Source organism: Chaetodon trifascialis, chromosome 9 (genome assembly GCF_039877785.1).
Source record: "Chaetodon trifascialis isolate fChaTrf1 chromosome 9, fChaTrf1.hap1, whole genome shotgun sequence".
In the NCBI taxonomy this organism is placed as follows: Eukaryota; Metazoa; Chordata; class Actinopteri; order Chaetodontiformes; family Chaetodontidae; genus Chaetodon; species Chaetodon trifascialis.
Genome location: NC_092064.1, coordinates 1,407,162 through 1,426,234, shown reverse-complemented (window position 1 = coordinate 1,426,234; position 19,073 = coordinate 1,407,162). Strand labels below are relative to the sequence as shown.

Sequence of the window (19,073 nt, the reverse complement as noted above, 5' to 3'; positions counted from 1 at the left end):
AATATGAGGTCCTTAGATGGTAAATCTGGCCTCCTCCTCCTCCTCCTCCTCAAAGCAATGATGTACTCCATCTTTGTAGATAACGTTAAGCATTACAATGATAACATTTGTATTTGGAATGAAATGACGTGGGTAATAGCGGACAACGATCATCACTTACGTTTTTCTGTGTGTCTGTGTCCCTCTGTCTCTCAAGTGCTCTGAGATAGAAGCAGTCAGGATGCCACGGCTGTTTCTGGTTGGCACAGCGAAGTTGATTAGTTTGTATCCCTGTTTCACCTGTGTACATTCAGTCAGGTTGAGTGACCATTATGCGTGCTGAATGCGCTTGCGATGTGGTCAGATGAGATGCTGATCAAAATATACAAATTTATGTCTGACTGTACGTGCTGACTCAGATGGTTGCATTGAATCGTGGCTGTTGCTAATTATTGATCGCCGTGAAATGCCAGACACTGTGGAAACCTGCCTGTGAGGTATTAATGACGTGGGCGCACGACTCCGCCGGTTTACCAAAAACCACTTGCCCAGCAGTGCGCTCCTGGTGCACAGAGTTGACCAAGTCTGGGGTGAGAGCTTTCAGTGCACTTTTGTGTCACCGGCGTGGATCAAAATGGACTGAAAATCCAAATCGGTCGGCTGATTATGCCGACACCTCCCCCTACTGCGCCACAACGCCCATCATGGCGTACCTCTGTGCGCCTCGGTTTACCAAAATACCAAGAGTGCTGCGTGCCTGCCTGCGCTGCACAAAAATATCACTGCGTGGGGTGCGCACCCTGCACCCCGCCAGTGGCGGGGACGAAAATAGAGCCCATAGCCAGTGCTTGTACCACGGCTAGCTGTTCATTCCTGAGAAAATTCCCATTCAGTTTCCAATAGACACCCACCAGCATGTCTCATTTCTATTATCTACTTTTATCAAATAGTCCCCATTGAATGGGTAAGTATAAATAACACGCTATTTCCACCAGCATGGTACAGACTCTGGTTTGTGCACCTAATTGTGAACAGTTTGAAGCATTTCAATCAAAAATAAATTGATTTGGAACTGGAAAAAATTATTCCAAGCTGGAACCAAACATAACAGTCTTCCCATGACCTGATGTGCAAACCATGATAACATGGGCATGTCATATTCTATGGATTGGAAAGAGAGGAGACCATTAATCTGCCATGTAACAGTCTTCTACATCTTCTTGTCAGTAATAGTTGGTCCTTGTTTTTTGGATAAAAACAAATATCTGTAATAACAGAACAAAAGCTCTCACATCATCAATGCAATCCACCATCTTGTTTCCACCATTTACTTCTGTTGTGCATTGTATAATAACCTTTTTTCATGACACATCCTTGATTACAATGGCTCAAATGTGGTGGAAATGGGGGCCTGGTCTGCTAGATTCCACCAAGGTTCCTAGAATCGTAAACCGCACTGGTTCAAGGAGTAGAGCTAATTTGATGAAAGAGGGCTAACAGTGCTACTGTACAGTTATTTTTCATAATGGGTTGGAGTAGATTATCCATGTAAAACTATGGTCATGTGACAGAAAACAAATTATAAACCTCATCTGGGAAAATCAATAGCATAGTCTGGCAGAGAGCTACCTATGTACTCATAGAACTGGTGTTACTTCCAGGTAATTTCATGTGTTTGGGCAATATTACAGTGGCTGAGAGAACTCAATGCACTGAAACCTAAGAAAACACGAGAAGAAAGGAAAATACCTTTAAAATTTGACAGCATATGCATCAAATGAAAAAAACAGCAAACAACAAATAAAACAACAAAAAAAGACATTCACCAATTTGACCATTTACAGGTGGCATAAAGAAACACAAGCAAATGAGAAACATTTTCAGATCGTACACAACAAAATAACTTAGTTACAACATCAATGACTTTTGCAGGGGGCACTAAAAATAGATGAACATAATATTAATTATTAAAAGGCTTCTGCTGCCATTATGCTCCGTGCAGGACTGAATCTGAAAACTAATATTTCAGCCAAACATTATCAGTTTTGTCTCAATGTGATCATAATATGCTGTTGTATAGCTACACTAGGAAAATATGGAGGCAGAACAGTGACTTTAAGTTTTGGCATTGTTATGGAGTCAGACTTGCTATTAAAATAAAAAATAAAATCATTTTTTATGTCTGTGTTTTATATTTCACTGGAACCTTTCCTAATAATTGTTTCAGTGCCATTACAACTTTTTACAATACAAATGTTTCAAGGCAAATTTTAAGAAGACACTTTCCTAGGTCCATCTGACAGTCCATATTAATATCTCTTCTATATTTAATCACAGTAGTAGCCTTTGGACATGGACTGCATTCACAAAGATGCAACTCAAGTCATAATTAAATTATTTTGAACTTTGCACAGTGTATACATCACATCAGGATCGTTGCAACACACCACATACAAAATAATACACAGTATGTAGGACACAGGAGCAAAGGCTGTTTTTCCACATTAATGTGAATAAGGCTTCATGCTAGGTCTACAGCTAATGTTTAGAATCAGGTAATGAAAATGTTAAAAATTAAACATTTTCACTCGTGTTCAGACATCACTGAATAGTTGATGTATTTGTTTTTGAGTGTCACATGGAAATTTCTGTTGTGTTATGTTCTGTTCTGTTAGATTTGTCAGACAAGTGTTTTCTGTATTTGCAGTGTTTCTTTCTGCCATGTTTTCTTTAGATGTGTTCTTTAGATTGCTTGTGCTTGCTTTTTTGTTTTGTTTTTTTGTTGTTGTTTTTTTGAATGCTGCTATGTGTTGTAAAATGGTGGAGTTTTTTTTTTTCTTTCTTTCTTTCTTTCTTCATTTGCTTGTGTTGTTCTATTTTTAGCCACCCTGCAGCCAATCAGAACTCTACAAACAAACATTAAGAAATATATTGTATATAATACTGGGGCTAAACTCTGATAGCTGGTTCCAAATCAGATCTGGTTTGGAAATATCAGGATCCACTAATGAAACAAACCTCTTAATGAAATTTAATCTCTCCTTGCTCTTTTTTTATTAGCAAACAATTTCACATATCAGCAAAAACAGGTGATTACAAATTTAAGTATAATTTTAGAACTTGAGTTACTTATTGAAAGGTAAATCTAAACTCAATTCAGAAAGGATTCAGATTTAATTAGTGGATACACTTATCTGATTAAATGCTACTGAAGCCCAATCATATATAGTACGGCCTGAAAAAAATACAAATGAAACACTGGTCTATTTCTTAATAGCCTGAAAATAAGTCAAAAGAAAAGGGAAAAAAAGTATGTCAAAAGTTAACTTTGTATAAAATTGAGTCCTTGATACTGAACTTTGAACACAGCCACTGTGTAAGTAGTGATTCTGCCTCCCCATAAGATTCTGTCTTATCAAAGAGTGAAAAATGACTAACAGTCAGGGAACCCTTGGCTATTGGTAGGATTTTATAATACAAACATCTGATGATTCAAAATTTCAGGTTAATGCTTTGCACACGGATAGTGCAAGGAAATGTCTGCAGAGAGGTGGAGGGAGGTGCACTTTTATCATTTCAGTATAAAAGCTTGAATAGACATTCAAGTGTTTTCAATTCTACCCCACATGAAATCAGAAGAACATGGGGGTAAACAAAGCCAAGTTACTGAGCTCAAGAGGTAGAGACCAACATGGTGAATCCTTTATATACATAGTCACACAGTGCTGCTGTGATGAAATAATTAACAACAATAACAAAGAAAGGCTTCTCCTTCCATATATCTACAACTCGGCTGTACACACAAGATACACTTATGACTGTGAATTATTACAGGATTTGTTGTCCTCTACAGATCCTAGTTGCAGGGTAAAAATCAAGAAAATATATACATTTGTATGCAAGTTTTAAAAATAAAATTAACTTCACAGCCTTAGAAATGTGCAGGCTAATACAATTTCTATACAGTGGTATTGTTTTTAGGTTGTGTGTAGATTTACCTTTCTATTTAACATATATACATAATCATACTTTGAGGTGTGACAAGAATGCATGCCATAGGACACAAAAACAGGAATAGAAAACAATTCTAAAAATATATTAAATAATTTACTTCAAAGCTCTTTCTTCTGGAGACAGTGTACATGTATGAAGAGGAGCGGGGCACATTTTAGCACTGGATTCCAGTCAGAAAAAAAAAACATACTGATAAGACCATGCCATCATTTCATACACCATTCACATGCTACTTGTTTCTGTCCTATGGTGAGCTGCTTGAATGTAATCCCTGACGAAAAAGTCAGCCAATAGTATCTAATGATACATTCAAGTAGACAGAACAAAGAATGAACATCCTAACAAAATGATACTGCTGGTTTAATTGCCTCATTACCATGGTACATTTTCCTTTAATTTTGAGATTCTATTCATAGCATGATGGCAATTTTTATTTGTCTTTATAGTCCAAAGAATAAGCAGAGCAGACCTCACATTATTTTTTTAAGGTTCTATAGTATTTCAAAGGATTTCTTCACACTCTGGGTCTGATTCTCATAGTGCTGGCCATCATGCCTGTCACTTGTGAGTTCAGCTTTAAAACCAACTGACCAAACAAAATGAGTACACTTACAGTCACTTCAAAAGAACGACAGACAAACATATTTCAGATATGTTAAAATAACATATCTACTGACAACAGAGAATCTACTCCACCTCAGGGTGGAGTAAGCACATCAGGTAAAAGTAAGAAGTAGCTCTGAAAGACTCAATTGGTAATTTCCAGAGACAGTTTGGGAAATAAATTGAATAATTTCCTTTCTGTTTCCATCCAACTAAGTGGTTTGGATACAATAACTAAAGTATGGACTTGTCAAAGCGTGCCTGATGGCTCATGAGGTTGCTCTATGAATGCTACTATAAGACTGTGTCACAGTTGAGAACCAGAAAGGAAGTATAGGGAGAAAGAGAGGTAAAACATGCAACAAAGGTCCACTGCCCAACTCAAAGCAGATACATGGCAGTTATGTGGTAAATAAATGCCTCTAATGACCAGTGGACAGCATGACATCCTTCAATCAAACTGTTGAGTAAAATTTCTCATGAATAACAGGAACAATGGCCAATGCTACAAAAAACAAGACCCAGATTGTGAAAAACTGAATTATTCTTAGGTAACACTACACTTTCAGTTAAATGCAGTTTCAAGTGTATTGTGTTCCAATCGTTTTTCCACATCCACAAAAAACAATGACTATTCAGTTAGGTTGACAGGACTGTTCACCCATGCACCAGTACTGAACTGAATATTACAGTAGAAGAGCTGTGGTTGGTCAAAGGAGGGGGCAGTGTAGCACTGGAGAATTTCCTGTTCTGCTCCTTTTCCCTTCGTCGGTACAGAAAATGGGCTTTCACGAGTCAGATAAGGTGTCATCCTGTTTGAGAGCAGGGCATAGTTTAAGGATAGCATTTGTAACATGCAAGTGAGCATTTAAACCTTCACTTGACTGAACAATCTCAACAACAAAACACTAGTCATCTAAAAACCAAAACAGAACATTATTCATTCAACAGAAATAGGGGTGTTACTGGCCTTTTTAGGGAAAGCCTGCCCTTTTCCAAAACGACTGACCAAGAAAGATTTACATATTGGGGCAGGTTCAACTTAATTATTAATATTGTGGAGCCTCATGTATAAATGTTTGCATAGTCATCACTGAAATCGCCCATAAAATAGCAGATACATGTATTTACTATTCATGTGAAGTATACGTATATGTAAAACACATTTAAAACGTTTGTAGATTTCTCTTTATTCTTGCCTTCTTTGACAACAACCAGAAATAGTTGAAGTCCAAGGCTGCAATCTAGCTTGATTAAATGAATGAATTTAATTCACTTCCATTATATTTAGCCATGAAAATTCACAAAAGTGTTGTGGGCATATAAGTAAATGATGGAAGCTTTGCCAACTATGAACTGATTAGATGTGCATTCTGCATGGAAAGATATCGCCATGAATGATGACAAACTATGAAACGGTGAGATGAAATGGCAGGTAAAGTATTAAGTGGGTATGTGTTTTTTGCATGTCAATGTGCTGACACCAACACAAGTACAGGTCCAAATTAATTATGCACATTATACATGACATTATTATATTGTTCATCATTCAATCATTGTTGCTTCTGGGAGAGGAGGGAACACTTGGAACAGGACTGAACCCTTACAATGTGACCTGAAGTGTCTGACCATCCCGACACATGACTAAGCATAATGTGGAACATGGGCAGACAGCTACCATTTTCTAAATCCCAAACCTTGCATCATTTATACATGAGTCACCTGAGCTTTGGCAAAAAAATTGTCACATAAGTAAAAACGATGGCCAAATCTACAGGGGGGGAACATAGGGAGATACAGGGAAACATGCCTGCAGTAATTTATTTTTAATATGTTAAAATGCCAATGTGCTCAAGAGCATGTTCTTATAAAATCATTTGTAAAAACACTGTCTACCAACACAAATACAATCGATTGTCTGAATAAGAAAGTTGGATTTAATTTACCAATGCAGAGGTGTAGGTTGGTGCAATAATGCATAGTGGCCAGATTGTATGGGAAATTGATGTGATTACAAAATATTTTACAAAGACATCTATTTTCAAATTTGTATTAATATATATAGCAAAACAAAATGTACTTCATTATGATGCAATAACTATCAACCTTATCTTCCTGGAAGTGACCAGATGGGTTTGTTTAAAACATCCTGATTTGGTCTAGAGAGGATTTGTCTCATTCATTTCCAAACCAAACCCCCATACACCCCATAAAGAAATTATCAGTGGGTTTCTCTTCATTTGTTTCATGTTTCAGCATACACACAGCAGACCATTGAGTCCTGCTCTCCAGTGAAATGCTACGTAGATGACAGAAGATGTTGAGACACATTCTTGTTCCCAGTTTAGCAGCTTGTCAGTTGGGAAAGATGATGACACACAACAGCAGCTATTCCCACACCAGCGGAGATGGAGGCATTTCAGAGGGCTGAGCCACTGTGGAACTGTTCAAAAGGAGGCCAAAAAGTGGGTGATGTTAGTATTATCTTGTTAAGGTCTCTATCAGCTATAAACATTTGCTACTTGGTTAAAGGGGCTGTGGTTAGTTACTTTGTTTCCACAACTGTTAAAAAGATGTTTATGCTTTATGTTGTATATACATGTATACATGCTTATACTACACGTAATAACCCACTCTATGTACACACATACACACACACACACACACACACATACATACATACACACGTATGCATCTATACACACATACACACACACACATACAGTGCTTAACAAATTTATTAGACCATCACCCAAAGTCAGGTTTATGCCACAGCTGCCCTAAATTAACAGCACCGGTAATTACCAAAATCATTTTCTATTTTTCTGTACTGGTTAATACACCAATATGTAGAAGCACTTTAACCGAAATGATATTTTTAATGCTAAAATATAATTATTATTGTTATCCGTGAATTTTCAAATTTACTGATTTACAAAAAAAATGAAAAAATAGTAAAGCACATTATTATTTCTTGATTAATATGTCAAATTATAGTCATTTACTTGCATTCCTGAGAAAAATTATTAAACAGAAAAATTAGTTTTAGTGGTTGAATGTTATGCTTGGTTAACTTCTCAGAGAAGCCCAGTGAGCCCGCTCAAATTTGGGTATAAAAAGGTGAATTCAGTTTGAAATTCCTCATTCCTGTTCAAAATGGTAAAACAGCGAGAGCTCATTGAAAATGAAAGAGCATGCATTAAAGCACTTCATGATGCTGGTCTCTGAGGCAAATAGGGAAAGACATAAAGTGTTCTCACAGTGTGGTCAAGTATGCTTTGGATTCAATTGCCGAGACTGGTACTTACAAAATGCGCCAAGGAAGAGGCAGGAAACGAAAGTTAACTGAAGCAGGTGTCAGACACCTCAAGATTTTAAGTACTAGAGATAGAAGGAAAACCACTGCTGATCTTCAGGCAGAGATGAATGCTTCTAGATCAGAGTCTGAGAAAGTCTCCAGAATGACCATAAGCAGACAACTGACGGAACAAGGCTTAAAGGGAAGAATAGCTGCTGAGAAGCCATTTTTGAGGCCTGCAAACATCCAGAAGTGCCTCAGATTTGCCAGGGAGCACAAACGCTGGACAAATCCAACAAATTAAGCGGGTTTTTCATTGTCGCTATGTCATTAGGCCTCACTGAACGTCTGAGCATGTCCGAATCTCAGGATGCACCGGATCTCTTCACAGAGATGAGGATACTTCCAGAGATAATCCCAAAGGGAACAACTACAGCACTTAAAACACTTGGATACCTCAAAGGGATTGAAGGAACTTTCCCTAACTGTGAGATTGCGCTCAGGATCCTGTTGACTTTTTCAGTAACGGTGGCTCTGACATGATCAGCTTCTGCGTAATTTATGCATGGTGAGTCCATCTTATTTGTTAGAGTTACAGTGCAGTAAATATGTTGTGTACAGTTGTAATGAAAATGAACGTATATTATGAATGAAGTGTCCTAACCTACTTCTTTAAAATGTCAAGATGCCAAAAGTAAACAGCTGACTTGATGTAAAGCCACTCGTTGCACAGTTGATTTTTTTCAACTTTGATAATAAATAGCAAAAAGTCATAGCTGAGACTATGTGTATGATTATGCTGTATTATTCTACTTGATAAAAACGTATTGCAGCGGGATTATGCGTGCAGAAGAACTAGAATAGTCGTGTCCGTGTGACTGTTTATGTGCAATTGTGCATCCATGTCAAAGAGCAGGGCCTCGCACCCCCCTGCGACAGCCCTGATCATGGAATCCCTTCTGGACTGAATCTGATTGGGCGTGGGTTCATATACCAACAAGACAATGACCCCAAGCATATTTCAAAGCTACTGGAACTGATGGACTGGCCAAGTCCAGAGTGAATCCTATTGAACAAATTTGGAATTTAGTAGATTCAAGGATTGATCGCAAAAAAGTTTCATCTAAAGCAAGTCTGTGGGAACAGCTAGAAACTAATTGGAGCTCAGTAACAAAAGAGACTGTCGAAACGCACATGAAAACAATGCCAGCAAGAATGCAAGCTGTTACCAAGGCCAAGGGAGACAAATACAAAATATTAAGTTTTTTGGTTATTATGTGAAAAGGGACTATTTAGTAGAAGTTTTTTGTTTGCCCGTTTTTATGACAGGTGGTCTAATAAATTTGTTAAGCACTGTGTATACACACACACACACACACACACACACACACACACACACACACACACACACACACACACACACGTGTATATACACCTATTTTGTCACCTACTTGTATGGAGATAATAGACTTTTATGTTTATTTCCATTTTTCCTGATATTGAGAGCAACTTCTTTTCAAGAGTCAAATTCTTTGTCTACACAACACAAATACTTTCATAAAAAAATCGGCCAACAAAGCAGATTCTGATTCTCTTAATATACCCACTAGACTGTGCGTTTCTCAGAATTATTATCAGAATTGAGTTACCTTGAAGTTTAAAACCATCAGGTACTGCAGTTAGGAGACTATTACACTTTTACATGTGGGGAATTTGAAACACTTTAAACACATTTTAAATACTCTGATTGTAACAACCATTAATGATGATAACTGTAGCTAGGAAGCAGAAAAACTTGTAGCAGCAGTATTACAAAGACTTTCAAAAGAGCTCTCTACAATCTAGGGATCTTATCCGTATGCAGATAACACTATTATCAATGTAACATAAGTGCAAAGGGTTTAGCCTAGCTTAGCACAACAACTGGAACCTGAGAAACTGCTAGCCTAGCTCCATAAAAAGTAGTGCAGTACTAAATAGTTTGAAGCTTTGAAGCTTCATTCATAATGTTGACATATGAATTCTAAATAAACGTTCAAATGTGTATCATACATATCACAAGATGTTGTATGGGGAGGACTGGGCTGAGTGGGGGGACAGATGCCAGCAGACAGTTACTGAACACTGGGGAGTTCTGGAGGAGAGAGCTCGGGAAGCCAGGAGCTTGTGTAGGAATAAATACCCAGAGTCACTCAGGATTCTGCTCTGATCCAGAGCCATTTACCAGCAGGAGGAGGGCTCAGAGTTTATTCTTAAGTGGATTTATCTTCACATCAACCTGTCTGCAGCACTGAGTTACAGAGGTGCCAAAAGGTGCAGTAATTTTCTCATCGTTAACTGTTTACTGGAAATGTGCTTCACTTCATGAATGTACAGAGAGTATCTGGTGTCCTGGAGTCTTGTGAGTGTTGAGTTCAGACAGAGGCTGAACTGAAAACAAACATGCACAGACATTCTAAGGCTGGGTGGTAAACCAGTTTGTCAGTGTCACATTCTGTCACGACATGGATTTTACAATACCTGCATTACTGTGATAAATGTTTCAGCATATTAAAATCATTTATTCTACTGTGACTGTGATAACGTAGGTAGAGGGCTATGCAAATACTATCAGAACTGGACTTACATACAGTACTGTTTTCCCCAGAATAACACAGAAGATGTGGATGGCAACATTATGAGTCACGCATGCCAATTTCTCTGTTGTTGGCTGCAAGAACCAACACAAAAAGTCTTCGTCTTCCCCCATCTGGGGAAGTTGAGACCGAGTGGGTTAACTAGATAGATATGTGCCCACAAGTACAACTAGAAACCTTTATATGTGTGTGCTACTCATTTACTTCACACTGCTGTGAGGGCCAGTACATATCTGGATTTTCTGCACAACTAAAGCTCAGGGACAGATCAATACAATTTAAAATTTAGAACATGTAACTTTTGCCATTTTTATGTTGCTGCCATGTGTAAATGTACTTGATCGACACGCCCTGTGGTACACTGATTGTTGTACTTACATGATTATGCTTTGGGTTTTCTGCCAAAAAAATGCTGTTGAGATGCCTAACCCTACCCTTTGTCTAAGTCTGAGAATAAATCACATTACATTTACCAATTAACCTACATTCTGGGGCAGGCTACTCCTTCCAAAACACATGTGGGCCTATACCTCATTTCCATTTTGATCTTTCTTTCTCTCTTAAGATATGTTCTCTTACATCGCTAATAGAGTGAGAAGAGGTATAATATTTTTTTTATATTGTACTGCTTTTATTTTTGTACCGTGACATAATACCATAACCTTAAAGAAAAACTAAGCAGCTGCAGCTTATGGCTAATGTACAGTATTCTGGCTGTTTGTGGTGAATAAAAATTGCAAATAACATAAGAATTTTATTATTTTTTTTTTTTAAGGTGAGGAGGTCATAAAATGTGAGGCAGACATTCAAAGCTGCATTCGAAAGCTTCAGTTAAAGCTTTGACTGTAAAAAGATGACATTCGATACACCCCTGATAAAAAGGTAAAATTAAAACACGAAAGCTGTCTGATTAAAATATTGTTTCTTTCATGATCAACGCATACAGAATCTTTAGTTTTAAGACTAAATGTAATACTGTGTATTAAAGAACCTCCTACCTGATAAAGCTTTTGAAAGCAGCTGATTGAGGGTTAATGCAGAGTGGCACTCGACTCCCCTTTTGCTGTTCCAAGATGAACTGATGGATGATCTCTGTGAAGGAAAAACACAGACAAGCAGAGAACACTTAGGAAACAAATTCTTCATTTGATTTTCTACTTACTCTAACCTAAAATCACAGTCATAGACAGAGAGAAAAAGAGAGAGACAGAAAGAGAGAGAGAGCAGCATGTGATTGTGTTGATGAAAAATGCATTTACAGTTCACTGACAGTTATGCACAAATTCAACCTTGATGAACATGAACCACATCATCCGTCCACTATTTGTTTTTGTTTTTGTTTTTTTACACTAATCAGACTTTGTGTTCATTAGTAATTGCCAAAGTGAGTGCCAAATTGCTTCATTTAGAATACAAGCCTATATTTGATATGTTTTTCCCCTCTACTTGCATATGCAATGGGGAGAGAGCTGACACACAGACTGTGATTCCAGCCTGCTACATCTGTATGATAAGCACTCTATGTGTTTGGGGCAGGATGGCTGAAAAGCAGTGGACAGTAAATCTGGCCCTGAATGTCAGCATAACTTTTGTTTCTCAACAAGACAACTCCACTGGGCATCTTCAAGTGCATGAGACAGTAGCCACAATTTAGAGGTCTTAGTTGGGCTCCTGCCAAATTGCACCAGGTTGACTCAATAGATGAAAACACCAGTGTTATTATATGTCAGGTCCAACACTTTGGATGTGCTCTATTAAGTGTTTTTATTTTCATCTCCAAGAATTTCCAAGAGTCAACTTGGCACATTTGTCTAAATTTTGTATTTGAAAATTCTTCCTATCCAGACACAGTCAAAGAAATGGTCGATGCTAGTGTCTGCTAGTGCTATAGTGGTACTCTGCTGGTTTCTCCTCATGTCACTGAACATTCACAAAAAGCAAAAGTGCATTTGATTGAATATTCTACAGGCCCACAGGTTGTGCTGTTTAGCAGTAAGAAGCCTAAATTTTGTTGTTACTGAAAGAATCATGAGGGCCAACAATTGCTCTTCTCAAAATGTGCTTGCCAGTGTTAAAATGCCCTTTAATTCAGCAAACATAAAAACTAAAAGTATCTCAGCTCAGCAGATAAACTTACCTTTGACCTGTCTCACAGAACTCAGGTTCTTCTCAAAGCCATCGTCAAATTTAGGATTAGTGACAGGCTCAAAATCACTGGTGTAAACACGGCCAGAGGATGTGGTGTAGCAGCATTTGCACATGCATGTGTGGTAGCGAAGTCTGCCCTCGTCCAGGTAAGGGTGAGCCAGGGCATCCTTTGCCGAAATCCTCTTTGACTGGAGAAAACAAAAAAGTTGTATGTGATTAACACAACTCAATTTTACATTCAGCTTAGCCACAGAATACATGTTAAAAGAAATGAAATAGATTGATTTGATTTTGATTTGATTTTATTCACAAAGTGTCCTACACCTAACGGTGCCCACCCCTCATGGGCTTACTGGACACTTAAGAACATACTTCCGCATAGGCTACATATACATAAGTACACACATAGATACCTGTGCACATGCATGCATGAATGTACGCCCGGACACCGACACACATGCATCCATGCATGCACACCCACATATGCATGCATGTATGTACACGTACCCACAAACACACTCATGTACATACAAACTCATGTACAAAAGATACCAACAAAACAAAAAAATAGAAACTTTTTTCAACTACTGAGGCATAATACAAAAATAATTGAGGTGATCCACAACTCTTGCAATGGCAATGACTAGGTATTTGTCATCTGTGTCAATGATCTCTGCTCTTGATCTGATGTTTCAGATGCTTCTTGAAGAATTGGTGGAATTTACATGGGGTGGGGTGAGATGCAACCTATTTTTCTTTTTACCTTCCTAACTATTATCCCGCATAGCTCCAGATTCCACCTCACAGTCTGTAATTTCAACATGGTTAAAATGCCAAGTGGGAAAAATGAGTTAAATTGTTCAATATTTAATTCCCTGCCATCCCCTGTAATGTAATTTCGTCCAAAATGGTCTTAAATGTGTCTCCTCTGTTTTGCTTTGCAGTACATATCCATAATTATACTTCAGTGACTCACTGAATGGGTTTCATTCATTATCAAAACATAATACAAAACTATGTATAACAGAATGACTCACCGGATCAAACACCAGCATCCTGCAGAGGAGGTGGACAGCTTCATGGGTTGCTTGACTTGACAGTGTATACAGAACAGGAAGAGATGGCTGCAGACAAAACAAACATCACAACATCAACCATCCTCCAATTCACACTTTAAACAAATTTAAAACCTCTTTTTACATATAACTGTTTTCGAATTTTGACACATTTAAAATCAAACTATAGTATCACACCCAGATCTATATACACACTGGGAATATTGCACAATGTCCCATACCAAAGTATTGCACAGATGCCCTACAAAGATATTGGATAGATGGCCTACATAGAGATGCAAAAATGCCCTACACCACTTTATTGGTCACAAGAGCTGAAACCTCCTTCCCCAAAAACATACAGGCCTCATCTTTTACTGTGTAGTTGGATTGATTGATTATGGAATTAAATTTATACCCATTCAACTAACAGACTAGTAACCTGTACCTTCTCACCATAGGCATTAGCTCATACTCTTTGTGAAAGATGTCTTTTGTGGTTTCACCAAAAAAGCGTAGATGTGACTCGGGGGATGTAGTCAAAGAAGGGAATGAGACTCGGGCTGCCATTAGAGGTGGGGCTCTAATGGAGTGAAATGATCCTGAAGTATCTTAGTGGCAGCCATCGTAAGTCCTTTGAATTCTCTAAATGCAAAGGAAAGGTGATTCAATCCTTCTTTTCTTATCTCCTTTAGTACTGGATACACTGTACCATCCTTAACAAAAGGAAAGGAGATATGGCCATCCCACAAATCCTTGTGGCAGCAACATTTGCAGCAACATACCATTTGGCCGTTCAAACAATCGTCAATGTCATATTACACATCCACAGCCTGTATCAGCCATAAAAACTTCACATCACAATCAAGTCAATAATCAAGACTTGTGTGGTGATTCTTAAGCTATAATCAGATCACAATCAGTGTTCAAGGCTGACATTTTTTCAGGAATTCTGTGGGTCACGTGATTCCTGTGGGATTCTGCCACCGGTTCTGGCGCCGTACGAGTGGCAGCCTTTTACAGTAGCTCGCTTAACTCTTAGGAGTTTTTTCTTATCTTTTTCTGTTTTTCTGTGCGTCTTGCTTATTCTTTTAGTTTTACGTGTTTGTAAATATCTGGCACATCAGAGACGCTAAACAGTAACTCTGGCGCTACTTCGTTGCCACTTCTACAACTTTCTCCGCGTCTGTGGGTCCGTGAGAGACAATGGCTCCCATTGTTTACAGTAGGGATCAGCTGCTGGGCCTGCGTAACACAGCTGTGCGGCCGGAGGAGCGACCTGATGTCCCCCGCGAGCTAAGGAGGAGGACGCGAGGGTGCCGCGGGAAACGTTCCATGGGAAACGTAAGATCTCTTTCCAACAAGATGGATGAGCTGGCAGCGCTGACGCAACATGAGCAGGATTAGCGGCGGTGCAGTTTGCTACTGCTCATGGAGACTTGGCTGGGAATGCAGCACACGGACGCGACTGTGGCGCTGGATGGATTTTCACTCGTTCGGGCGGTAAGAGGAAAGGAGGAGGGCTGGCAGTGTTTGTGAACGATAGATGGTGTAACTCCAGGCATATCACTATCAAAGAGCAGCAGTGCTGCCCGGACATTGAACTGTTGGCTGTTAGTCTGAGGCCATATTATCTGCCGCGGGAGTTCTTACACACCATAGTGGTGGCTGTGTATATTCCCCCCTCTGCTAACGCCGACGCAGCCTGTGACGTCATCAACACCGTGATCAGCAGGCTGCAGACTCAGAAACCACAGGCCCTCTTACTGATCTCTGGGGATTTTAATCATGCCTCTCTGTCCTCCACTCTGCCCAATTTCATCCAGTATGTCACATGTGCCACCAGAGACAATAAAACACTGGACTTATTCTATGCCAACACCAAGGAGGCATACGAATCATCACCCCTCCCTCCTCTGGGAAGAGCTGATCACAACCTGGTTCATCTCCTGCCTGTCTACAAGCCCCTTGTCAACAGGCAACCAGCTGTGTCCCGCACAGTGAAGAGGTGGTCTGACGAGGCTGAAGAGGCTCTGAAGGACTGCTTCGAGACAACCGTGTGGGATATATTCTGTGACTCTCATGAGGAGGACATTGACAGTTTGACAGACAACATTACGGACTACATAAACTTTTGTGTGGAGAACACTGTACCCACCAGGACTGTACGGTGTCACTCTAACAACAAACCCTGGATTAATCCTGACATTAAGGCTCTTTTAAGGAGAAGAAGAGGGCCTTCAAGTCAGGAAACAAAGAGGAGCTGAAAACTGTTCAGAGGGAGCTCAGGAGGAAAGTAAGGGAGGGGAAGGACAGATACAGGAGGAGAATGGAGGAACAGCTGCAGGAGAACAACACCAGGGGAGTCTGGAGAGGCCTGAAAACCATTTCAGGCCACCAGAAGCCAAACTCCCAGGCAGCTGGGGATTCAGAGTGGGCAGATGAGCTGAACAGCTACTTCTGCAGGTTTGAGGAAACATCTGCCCCTCCCCCAGCTGTACCAGCACTGCAGCAGCCCTCCCTTGATCTGCCAGCACTCTGCCCAAGCACCCCACTGACCCCCCCCACCACAGTATTCAGCTCACCGCCACCAACGCCACCCCCCCACTGCCCCTCCCAGCCCCTCATCCACATCACAAGACACTCAGCCCCCCTGCTCCAACTTGTCTCTCACACCTCTCCAGGTGAAAAATCAGCTGAGGAGGTTAAAGACCAGGAAGGGTGCAGGACCAGATGGCCTCAGTCCCAGACTCCTCAGATCCTGCTCTGACCAGCTGAGCGGGATCATTGGACATTTGTTCAACCCGAGTCTGAGGCTGGGAAGGGTGCCGCGACTCTGGAAGACGTCCTGTGTGGTACCTGTGCCAAAGACCCCACATCCCAAGGACCCTAGCTGCTACAGGCCGGTGGCACTGCCATCACACCTCATGAAGGCCTTGGAGCGGCTGGTCCTTGCCCACCTGTGCCCCCTGGTGAGCTCGTCCATGGACCCGCTGCAGTTCGCGTACCAGTCTGGCATCGGAGTGGACGATGCCCTCATCCTCCTCCTCCATCGAGCCCTGTCTCACGTGGAGTCACCTGGGAGCTCTGTTCGGATCCTTTTCCTGGACCTCAGCAGTGCTTTCAACACCATCAGGCCAGCCATCCTGAGAAACAAGCTGGAGCTTTCAGGAGTGGACCAACACCTCACATGCTGGATAGTGGATTACCTCTCCAACCGCCCGCAGTATGTGAGGACACGGGACTGTGGGTCAGGGACTGTCCTCTGCAGTGTGGGGCCCCCCAGGGAACGGTGCTGGCACCGTTCCTCTTCACCCTCTATACGGCTGACTTTTCCCACCTGTCACCCACCTGCCACCTGCAGAAGTTCTCTGATGACTCTGCCATTGTCAGCCTCATCACAGATGGGGACAATAGGTCATACAGAGGACTCATTCAGGACTTTGTGGACTGGTGTCAGCAGAACCACCTGCTGATCAATGCGGATAAAATCAAGGAGCTGGTTGTGGACTTCCGTCGGCGTCCACATTCTCCCCCATCACCAGTGAACACCCAGGCAAGGGACATTGAGATGGTGACATCTTATAAGTACCTGGGTGTTCATCTGAACAACAAACTGGACTGGACTCATAACACCATTGCACTTTACAAAAAAGGACAGAGCAGACTCTATCTGCTCAGGAGGCTGAGGTCTTTTGGGGTGCAGGGGGTACTCCTGAAGACCTTCTATGACTCTGTTGTGGCCTCTGCTTTGTTCTATGGTGTAGTCTGCTGGGGGTTCACACTGACGTAGGCTAAATGCTAAAATGCTCATGGTGGATCTTCCAGCAACATTTTTGAGATTGCTGAGGAATTTCTTCCTTCAGTGAGATATGTGAGGATTTTCTGCTGTCTCTGACAATTTCTGTCACAGCTGTGACTGAAGAACCTCATTTGGCTCAAAGTATTTGAAAACTCTGAGGAGCACAGTGGGGCAGAGAAGCTGAGAGCATTTGTGGGACAAAGAGGCTGTGTGGACTAGTCATTGTGGAACAGAGAGGCTGAGAGGACCGGTTAAAGTGGGACATAGGTATGAACTGAAAATAGCCAGCCAAAAAAGTTGAACCAAGAGCAGATTGCTAAGGACCTTGTGGTGCACAAGTTCTCAAGCCCATGTGTTTCACATGCTAGTGAATAATGCGTTTCAAAAGATGGTGAACCTCACCCTATCCTTGCTTGTGAACAACTAAGCCTTTTAAGGATTCCCCTCTTATGCCCAATCATGATAAAATCACTTGTTCCCAACTAACCTGTTTACCTATGGAATGTTCCAAACAGGTGTCTTTTGAGGACCTCAAAAATTATTATTATTATGCCCACATGTTTGAAACATGTTGTTAGCATCAATTTCAGACAAAGCATATATTTACAAAAATCAATTGTCAAATCAAATCATCAAAAAGTTGATGAGGTTAAACATTCAATATCTTGTCTTTGTACTGTTTTCAAATTAGTATATTTCAAAAAGGATTAGCAAATTATCACATTCTATTTAACACAGCATCCAAACTTTTTGGTTAGGTTAGTTAGGGTAGGGTCGACTGACGTAATACGAGCTGTCAGTTGACTGATGGCACATTACATTACATTTGGTAATGAACGATAGGGTTTAAAAACAGATGACCAGGTCAAGTTTATGCGGCTTTCTTCACTACTCATACTAGAGGGGTTATGATACTAAATCATAAATCAATTCCCTTCCGGTTAAAAAACAAGTACATAGACCCATCAGGGATATACATTATACTTAATGGTACCATAGTGTCTACCCAGGTCAATTTAATGTGTGTATGCTCCTAATGGTGATGATCCATCTTTATATCAGAACCTCTTTCTCTCCTTACCATCCTTCCCTGGTCAATATGTAATTGGTGGCGATTTTTATTCTGTACTGGACCACATGATCGTTCTACTGGCATCGATACTTCCCATCAGAAAACCAGAAAGACTATTAAAAAATTCATTGTTGATTCAAATTTAATTGATATTTGGAGACACCTCCATCCTAATAAAAAGTACTATTCATGCTTCTCAAATACGTATAAAACATACTCTAGAATAGATTATTTTTTTAATCTCTAATAGTTTACTATCAAAAATTGACAAATGCTGATATGATAGTATACTGTTGTTGGACCATGCTCCAATCTCTTTAACAATGCAAGTACCCAATATGAGCTCCTCACCACCTAGATTTAGCTTTCAATCTAGTTGGCTGCAGTACCTGGATTTTGTAACATTTCTTGATGGCAAAATAGACGAATACTTCTCTCTGAATACAAACCAAACCAGTGCTTCAAT

At 40.3% G+C, this 19,073-nt stretch overlaps 1 protein-coding gene across 1 annotated transcript in view; it reads right to left on the bottom strand.

Annotated features, from left to right (window-relative positions):
• Positions 1-2,780: 2,780 nt before the first annotated feature.
• The window catches only part of nlk2 (nemo-like kinase, type 2), a 54,755-nt gene continuing 38,462 nt past the window's right edge, over positions 2,781-19,073 (bottom strand). Inside the window, exons 8-11 of the mRNA XM_070970171.1 lie at positions 13,716-13,802; positions 12,668-12,866; positions 11,529-11,622; positions 2,781-7,039 (exon numbers count right to left, since the gene is read on the bottom strand). Coding sequence (XP_070826272.1) covers positions 6,985-7,039; positions 11,529-11,622; positions 12,668-12,866; positions 13,716-13,802 — 435 coding nt within the window. The 3' untranslated portion in view covers positions 2,781-6,984. The remainder of the gene's footprint in view (positions 7,040-11,528; positions 11,623-12,667; positions 12,867-13,715; positions 13,803-19,073) is intronic.